Here is a 9,814-nt window from a genome sequence, read left to right on the forward strand (position 1 = left end):
GCAATTAAATGTCACTAAACTAACCTACATATTAGAATTAGTAAACATATGTCCTGCTGCAAAAAATGCTTGAAACTATCTCAAATGCAATCAAAACAATATGCTTTGCCAGCAAAGCTTTTTTCTCTTATTGCAAAATGCCTTTTTACATTTATAATTATTCAACTGAGATGATATGAACATGATATATGGCTTGGTTTGTGAATTACATAGCAAAACAAATCTTTATCCTACCTTTCAACATACCTTTTCACATCAAAGTTGTATTGGCTCCTTTGAATGAGGAGTTCTTACAGATAGTCCTCGACTTGCAACTGTTCATTTAGTGACCCTTTTGAAGTTACAGTGGCACTGAAAAAGGTGATTTATGACCATTTTTGACACTTATGACTATTGTAGCATCCACATGATCAAATTCAGATACTTGGCACTGATTCATATTTAAGAAGGATTCAGTGGTTTCTGGGTCATCTGATCCCCTTTGCCAACTTCTGACAAGTAAAGTCATGGAGAAGAAGTCAAATTCACTTAACCATGTTACTAACTTACAACTGCATGATTTACTTAACTGTGGCAAGAAAGGTTGTTAAATGGGGCAAAATTTACTTAACAAATGTCTCATTCAGCAATAGAAATGTTGGGCTCAATTGTGGTCATAAGTTGAGGACTATCTGTATTGCAAAAGTCCATAAAAATGCACCAATAAATAAACACTCAATTTCCCCCCTAAATATATGCTTTATAAGACTGCTGCAATGTCTTGCTCTCCAGTAGAATGAGAGTACGTGAACTGGCCCGTTCCAAAGGTTCTCGGTACAGAAAGATACAGTATTTTGAAAGATGGTGACACCATGTTTTCGGAAAAAGTTAATAGTATATTTTCTAAATTTCTCACCAGCAAAAGCATAGATCACAGGATTGATACAGCAATGAGCTATTGCAAGTGTTTCGGTTCATTTGAATTGCTAAACCAATACCATTAACCTGCTGCACTTATCCATTTTGAACAACTGGATCAGAAGAACAACATTGTATGGGGCCCAGAAAGGAAGTAAACAATCATTATGATAAAATAAGCTGACTGCTTTGTTCTTCTTCTCATTTCTGCATCTTAGCAAAGTGTTTATGATGCATGCATAGCAGAAAGTCATAACCATCATTGGAAAAATCAGCCTATGAAGTTCAGTTCCAGTGTAAAGAACATGTTCCATTCAAAGTGACTTTGATAAGGAAAATGAAAAGAGCATGTTATCCTACCAGCTTCTTCTTGTGCCATATGAAAGATTATTCCTGGTGAACAGGCTAGAATTGCTAGGCCCCAGGTAATAATGCTTGTGATGATGCCATAGAATACTGTTCTGGCTTTTAATGCAAACACTGCATAACTATTGCTAATACCTATCAATAGTCAGGAGGGATATGAAAAAGCTTCCACTGTAGAAGCTTAAAAAATAGATTCCAGAAATAATTTTGCATATTGCATCTCCAAATACCCACTCATCTACTACATAATGAATCCGAAATGGCATTGAGAAAATGAAAAGCAAATCAGAAATAGCTAAATTTAATAGGTATATCAGTCATACTCTTAAATTTCTTATATTTGATTAGAATCAATACAACTAGCATGTTACCCAAAAGACCAAAGATGAATACCAAAGAATAAAGGATTGGCAGGATTTGAACCAAATTTTTGGACAGCTTTTGCTGGGCATGGTGTTGCCATATCATTATAGTCAAATTCAGTGGTGGTAGATCCTTCATTTGTTCCATTTATTAGATTGTCCATCTTGTTCCCTGGTTACTGAAAAAGACAGTTGTTTACTATTAAAGGGAGACAAAGCAAAGCTTTTAAAAATATTGGAAACATATAATAGTAACAATGCCATATGATTTCCATATAAGAGAACACACTGAATTTAATCAGGGAAAGAAAAGATCACCTTTCATCTTCATAAATGTTACCATATCTGAGATGAAAAATTGACTCACTGAAGATTTGCATCTGCTAGAACTTGACTAATCCATTGTGCCCATTGAAAACATTTTATTTTTGGAAATGCAACAAAATAGTGAAAGCTCTATTTTTGCTAATAGATCTGTAATATGTCTTACACTCATGTAAATACATTAAATGGCAAGTACATCCAAATGGGAGTTAACTTTCCAAAATCTTGGATCCCAAGCAATGAATTCATTTAACAAAAAGTCAAACCAGATTTCACGGGATATTAGTCACAGAAGATTTTCATATTTTTAAATTAAATTTACATAAAATATTTGAAGAGAGTCCATTTTCAACTTATTAAATCCTTCTACTATTAAAGGAGCAACTTAATAGCCCTATGGCTGAAATGTGTTTGGAAAGTAGTTGAGAAGAATGTGAATTGGAATGAAAACTTGTTTTCTCACAGGTTCCGATGGATTCCAATAGAAGCAATCCTGGGAGTAGTGGATTTGCTTGAACTACATATACTATTTTCTGACTCACCATTTATTTATCTTAGGTTTTTATTGTGAAGTGAAGCTTCATAATAATATCAGGGTTCCCATTTTGTAAAGCAATATTACAATTTTCATTCTACAAACGTTCAGAAGCAAGTTGATGATTGATAGTGAAACCAATCAGACCAGCTTCTTTTCCACCTTATCTGATTTCGAATTCTGAAGAACTAGAAATGTCACAGTCCTTTTTGCCTTGACAAAGTTCTTGATTAATATGAATAATGATTCTGCATTTTCCTTCACAAATTAGATAGTTATTTTATTTGTTATCATTACCTTAACTAATCAATGCCAGAATATAAATTAATAAGGGCATATAAATTAATAAAAAGAAAGGAAGGAGCTATCACATAAAAATATGTTTTATGAAAATAAAACGTATTAATGCTTCAATGTTACTTACCTAACTTTTCCAATGGAACTTTTATTACTCTTAGACTTTCAAGAAGGACATATCCCTGTAGCAGGAGTTAACTGAAGAAAATAGTCACAAAGGCTTGCATGTACATGTTCCCTAAGGAATGAAAAAGAACAACATCATCTGATGTTGAAGGGAGAACAAAGTTTTAAAACAGAATTAGGGAAACTGAGGACATTCAGAAATATCTCTACATTAATAGTACAACTATACTATGCTCAAAGTCTTTAGGGATTCAGCAGTCATAATAATAATACTTCCATATATTATTATTGTATGATAATAAAGTTGCAGCTGCAACAGAAAGATGATGAAGAAAAAAGAGCAGTGAAAGAAGATCGCAGAAGATCCACTGAAGCTTCTATACTATGAGGGCTTACAAAGCTAAAGAAATCAAAGTGGCCTATACGTAAGATCAAATGAAGAACAAAAAGACATGCTAATGCAAAGTATTACATGGCCCTTACATGAATAAAATTGTACGCAAAGCACATATACTAATCCCTGACAATGGCTAAGAGCAGAAAAGTTGAAGAAAGACACAGAGGTATAATTGTGGTTGCATAAGACAACGCTCTAAGAATAAATGCATACAAAACCAGAACTGAGAAGACAGAAACAGACAACAACTGCCACCTTTGCAAAGAAGCTGAAGAAACAGTAAATCACCTGTATACATGCTGCAAAACTTCACACAAGGCAGCAGCATAACAAAGTAGCAATAGTAGTTGCAAGGAATATCATTTGACTGTAAGAATTAGTAAAAACCCCAACTAGACAAAGTAATAGAAAACAAAGCAGCTAAACTTTCTAATTCAAATAGAGCAATATCTGCCATGTAACACCCAAAACTTAATAATTGCTGATAAGAAAGACAAAAATGTCTGGGTATTGGACATGGCAATCGCTGAAGATAGGAGAATAGAAAAGAAAGAAACAGAGAAAATCATAAAATACAAAAACCTACAAATAGAAGTAGAAAGAGATGGCAAAAAACGTAGTAATAGTAATAGGTGCCTTGGCTGCAATTCCAAACCATCTGGCATACTACCTGAATACCATCAGCATTGACAAAATCACTGTCACTCAGTTGCAAAAGGCAGCTTTACTTGGAACAGCTTATATCTTGTAATGATATGTTTTATAATATTAAATTATATCTACCTATCCAAGATCCTTGTGAAAGATTTGATATGTGTACAACACACCAAATCCAGCCTAAACATCTATCTAACTGCAACAGTCAATAATAATATAATAGTAGCAAGACCAAGAAAAGCAACTTATGCCTGAGTTTAATTGTAGAATCATCATGTAAAGATCTCCAGATTTTGTAGTTAACAGGATATGCAGAGATTATTCTGCAATTTCAGGTGGTCATCAGAATTTAATTGCCTACATTTTAGCATGTGATCTAGTTGCTTTATCTGTGGACAAAGCCATCCCACCTATTAGTTTCTGAGAACTCTATCTACAACTGAACCACAAATTAAGAAGCAAAGTGGAGGAGCACTGCAAGGTCTGAATCATGACTGAGTCATGGGAAAATGAGACCTGGAGAAAAGGAGATGCCTTTCCTCCCTCCCTCCCTCCATTCCTTCCCGTCTACTTTTGCCAAATTTAGAGGAGCTCTGCCAGTTGTAGCTATCAAGAAATAGGACAAAATATGACATACACAATATTTCTTCATTGCCACAGCTTTTAGTTAACACTACTGGAAAGCTGCTCAGGTAGACTTCACTGCAATGTGACATTCTGGGAAGCTAGAACCAATGTTAAGAGCTGTGAATTGCAGGAAATATTAGGGAATAAGATGCTTTAAGAATATCAGGAATAATAAGCAACAGCAATGCATAAGAAGAAGGGACAAATATCAGCTTGTTTCATTCCTTTCTGGCTGCTAGAACTCCTTGAAAATCTCAATGTGTACCAAATAACTAGACTGCCTCCTGCTCTGAACTTGTGATGGAAGCAACCCATCCCATAGCAACTGGGAGCCAGCTGAGGCCCACTAAGCCTGTTTACATCTAGCAGCAAGTGTGAATGGCCGGAAAAACAGCTGCAGCTGGAACTCCCCTTCTTGTCATACTGAGTTTTCAAGACTCAAATGTGCAAATACTTGTCATAAAGGAAATTCAGTACATTGTCACTGTTTTGTCTGTTTATTGCAGCTGATAAGGTGGGGAGAAGATATAGAAATGATTTGACATTTTCAGTAGAGAAAAAGCAAAAGGCTGAGAAAGGCTGAACAGTCCATATCAAGATATTTTTAATTAGAAATTATAGAGGGGGGAAGGAGGAAATTTCAGGACAATTGTTTCTGCAAAATTATTGAAATTTCCTTTATTGCTTAAGTAAATTATGTATCTCAGGTATGTTTAAAAGCAAGAAGCAGATTCTTCCATATTTAGAGAATGCATGTTTCACTTGCCCATTTCCTACTAGGCTGCCTTTGGGGAGTAGTGACTCATCTTTCCTATATGCAAAGGTCGCTGAGCTGGAATGCCATCCCATATTTTTCCTCCCATTTCTATAGCTGGGTCAGGAGCAGCCCTCCCTTCAAGCAGTGTGATCTGAGTGCAATACTGAATGGAGAGGTATGTCAGAGGTGAAACTATTCTTTGCTAGAAGGATTAGTATTGTTTACGGAATTTGGATTCATCTGGCTATCCTTGCAAGGTGTCTTCTGAAGTGAGACGTTTATTGACAGAATTGCAGGTACATTATTACTAGGGGAATAGCAAAAAATGATCTGAGAAGGAAGATCCAGGCTTTGATCAGGACACACCTATACTTGGATTATTTGCCAGTCAGAAAGAAGCTCCAGGGTACTATGAGCACTGGGAAATGAGCCAATGTAATTCCAGTTCAGATGCAATGTAGTTGAAAGTGCTGTTTATTGCTGTCAAAGTTGTGGTTACTTCATCGAAGGTTTTTAAAGAAGACTGGACAGTCATTTGTCTGAAATGGTATAGGGCAGGGCCGTCAAACTCCCAGCCTATGGGCCAGATGCATCATGTGCTGGCAACGCCCACACCCGGTTTAGCGAAGGGGGAAAAAGTCCTGATATATCACGTGATGCTGCCGTAACAATGTGAGTTTGACAGCCCTGATATAGGGTCTCCTGCTTGAGCAGGGGGTTGGACTGGAAGACCACCAAGGTCCCTACCAGTTCTATTTTGATTGATTGGTTGGTTGAGGGTTTTGCTTTGTTTTAATTTTTCAGATGGAATGGCTTTGTATTTCCTTTGAAAAAAATCTTCCCTTACTTCTTTTTCCAGTTCCTGAGTGCTACACAGATATGCAAACAACAAACCAAACAAAATCTAACTACAGAGGTCATATGCAATCTGCCAGCATTGTTTTCTCACTTCTGCAGTTCCATCCAGTGGAGCCTTTATTGCATTTCAGGAGTATTGGAAAAATAAAAGCTTCTTTTGCATTAAGGAGAGGAGCAAAATTGGAGTACCTAAGGAAAAATAGATGCTTTGAGCTTTCAGATGTATATTTGAACTTATCCCCCAACACACTTGGTCCTGTGCTTTTAGAATGAAGTTGTTGATGTATGTATGTATGTATGTATGTATGTATGTATGTATGTATGTATGTATGTATGTATTTATTTATTTTTATATTATTATATTTCTATGCTGTATATCACAAAATGAGATCTCAAGGTACAACATGTAAGTAACTCAATAGTACATCCTATACAAATGTTTGCTGGCTTCTCAATCCACTGGAACTATGCCAAATAAAAGTCCCTGTTAAACAAGTCTATTTTAACAGCCTTCCTAAAGGACATCTAGAAAAATCACTAGCCAATATGTCCCAGAAAGTCTGATGTGTGACTTGTGTGGTCAGTAGTCATACAACTCTGTTAAGAATAATGCTGAGGAGGAAGGCTATGAAGAAATCTGTTTTGAAGGGCAAAATAATTTGAAGCACATTTCTCCTCGAACTCAGCAGTTTCTTCCACAATTGCTGCCAAAGTCTTGATGAAAAGATACATTTGGTTTAATGTTCAAACAAGGGCCACCTATGCACCCATGATTTGCCCTTTGAATCTACATCACTGCACTACTATCTGCCAGATTCCCAACTCTGCCTTTTCCATTTAGTAACCCAAACAAAGTGAATGCAGGGAAATTGGTGAGAACAAGGAAGGAAGCAAGAATAAGAACAACTCCAAATGTTCCCCACCCAAATTAGAAGCATATTCAAAGACCAAGTGATGCAAGCATTTTTAAACTCATAAGTAGTAACGTCAAAATAAATTAGCTCTGAAGATGATTCAGTGACTTTACAATTTAAAGATCGAGGTCTGAGGTCTTTCAGATACTGTTGAACTAAGACTCCAGCACAGCTCATCACTGAACATACACTTTGAGTCATCCAGGTTTTACAGTTCAGTAACAGCTGCTCCTATTTTAGTGGGGCCCTGTGAGTTTTCTGATGTAGAACCACTATATTTCTGATAGTTCTGATTCTCAGCCACTGCATAAATTGAGAAAAAAATCATTCCCTGCATTATAAGAATCTGAAGGTGCAGCTAATCGGATAAGGCTAAATTATTGCTGTCTGGATGGATGAGTGGGGACAGTTAACCTCATCAAATATTTTTTTATAAGCATCATTGTCCTCCTTTAGTTTCTTCCATACTAATAGTTTCATTTATATGGGAAACTTGGCATATTATTTAGTGTGCATAAATGTAAACCTAAAGCCTGCAGAAGTCTTCTTGGTTTAACAGTAGCATTTATTTGGCAGAAGTAGGCAACAATTTTGGGCTGGTAGACAAATTGGAATTTTGGAATATGTTGTAAGAGTAAGTACAAAATGGATGCCATGGGTAGGACTCATCTATTAACAGACTATGATTATCATAGCAAAATAGAAGCCAATCAAAAAACCATCATTTACTGAAAAGGACCTGATGAAATTATTCTGTATTATTTTTGTTGCTTCTAATAATTTGTCTTTTCTAGAAAAACTTTTAAACAACACACTAAACTATCTTCATGAGTCTGAATGGCATTCTTATAAAAATGGTATTAATGATTGTATATCTTTGTGTTCCTACTTATTTATTAAATTAAGTTAAATTAAGTTACACTTCATTACAATTACATGAAAGCCTGGAAGAGCATAAAATTTTCAGATATCCATGAGCAGTATGTTTGATAGACCAATAATTTATTTTATTCCCATTTCTCTGAAATTATAAAAAAATCCCCCTCTGTGTATATATTTCTCACATTTATATATTACAAGGCTGGGACCTCTCAGAGTTTTACTCCAACAGCATCTTTGAAAAAGCCTGCATCAACCCAAGAAAGCTATTATTTCCATATAGAAACCAGCTTTATCTCACAGCATAACATTCTCATTTAAATTACTATAAACAGGTTATTAACCAGTATATGTAGATATTTCTACTATAAAGTCATGAATAGATTCAAATTTTACAACATTACAAAAAATATTTTTCATAATGTTGTTTTTCTCAAATTTCAGTTACTTGAACGATTGTTATTTAGAACTAACATTGCTGATCTATCAGCATTCTCTTCGTTAGTTGTCCACAAAACAGAGCAGAGAAGAACTACTGTGCACAGACAATCATTTATATTCAGTCAAACTTCTGAAATGCAAACATAACCAAAGGTATACATTTAAAAAGCATGGCATGAAGAGTTGTTGTTTGAAATTCAACATTTCCCTTCAAGCTTTATCTTCTATCATGCTTTTAGCAGGGTTTGTGATTGCAGATGTGAATATATTTATTCATATATGTTCTCTAAATTTTTGTGTTATAAAATAAATTGACTTACCAGTTTAAAAACTTTTAAAAGGTGATCTTGACAGGATCATTCTTTTTTGTCAGGTACATTATAAATTAAAGAAAAAGATACATGTAAGGCAAAAAATAAAATACTATCTCTCTGTAGAAACTAAGGATTGTTCAAATTCTGCAAACTGTTAGCCAAGAAAGTATCTTATTTAAAAAAATTAAGAATCAGTTCCTTTCTTCTAAAAATAATACCTTTTTCTGATTGGCACTTTCCACATCTTTCTTCTATATTTTATATCCCAATTGTATTAGTCTTACATATAACTTAAAGCAGAACATATATCCAGTATATCTTCCTTTTATTTTCTCCACAGCAACAATCCTGTGAGGTGAGTTGGGCTGAGAGAATGTGACAGATCATCCAGCTATCTTTCATGCCAAAGACAAACTAAAACTCAACAGTTTCACAGTTTCACCCAGATCTGTAGATTTCATTGCACAATTACAGTGCAAACTGTCAAAACACACCCCAAAGCTCTTGCCATTGAAAAATGGGTCAGTATGCTGATGGCCAGATAAAGCCAGACCCATATGAGATACTAATGAGTAATTACTCATATTTACTTATTACTTATATTTGGTGATGGAATCAATCAATTATCTTACTAGAGTTTTGGATTAATACTAGTCACTCAGCTGTCTAAGCTGTAAACAGAGTAGTATTTAGATTATTTTATGATGCCTTGGTGCCTGTATAAAGAAAGGCAACCATATTTTGATCTAGGATGTACTTTGTAATCGGTGTATGATACATACTGTGCATTATTCCACAGCCTATTTTACTCTGCTCTGCTGTTTTTATTGCTTTAAATCTTTTTAAAACTTTGTAAATGATCCAAATAAAGTTTGTTCCAATCCGTGTTCCAGTTCCAATATATAAGCTTTAGAAATAATTTTGCTGATCATGTAAACCAACTCATTGACCAGCATCCCTGGCAGTCTCTGTTCAAATACATCTGAGGAATGTGAGTTCCACCTAGAACAATGTGTTCTACTATTGAAGCACTATTGCTATTAGGAATTATCCTACTTGTCAA

General features: G+C 35.1%; 1 protein-coding gene across 1 annotated transcript; it reads right to left on the reverse strand.

The window, feature by feature from the left end:
- Positions 1-606: 606 nt before the first annotated feature.
- LOC116520501 (C-C chemokine receptor type 5-like) lies at positions 607-9,353 on the reverse strand. The gene is given in 9 exon segments (XM_032234746.1): positions 607-786; positions 789-851; positions 854-1,171; positions 1,174-1,394; positions 1,396-1,575; positions 1,577-1,678; positions 1,680-1,804; positions 2,909-3,019; positions 8,758-9,353. Coding segments are annotated over 7 exon segments (1,041 nt in total). The 5' UTR covers positions 1,790-1,804; positions 2,909-3,019; positions 8,758-9,353; the 3' UTR covers positions 607-739.
- Positions 9,354-9,814: the final 461 nt, after the last annotated feature.

Source organism: Thamnophis elegans, chromosome Z (genome assembly GCF_009769535.1).
Source record: "Thamnophis elegans isolate rThaEle1 chromosome Z, rThaEle1.pri, whole genome shotgun sequence".
Taxonomy (NCBI): Eukaryota; Metazoa; Chordata; class Lepidosauria; order Squamata; family Colubridae; genus Thamnophis; species Thamnophis elegans.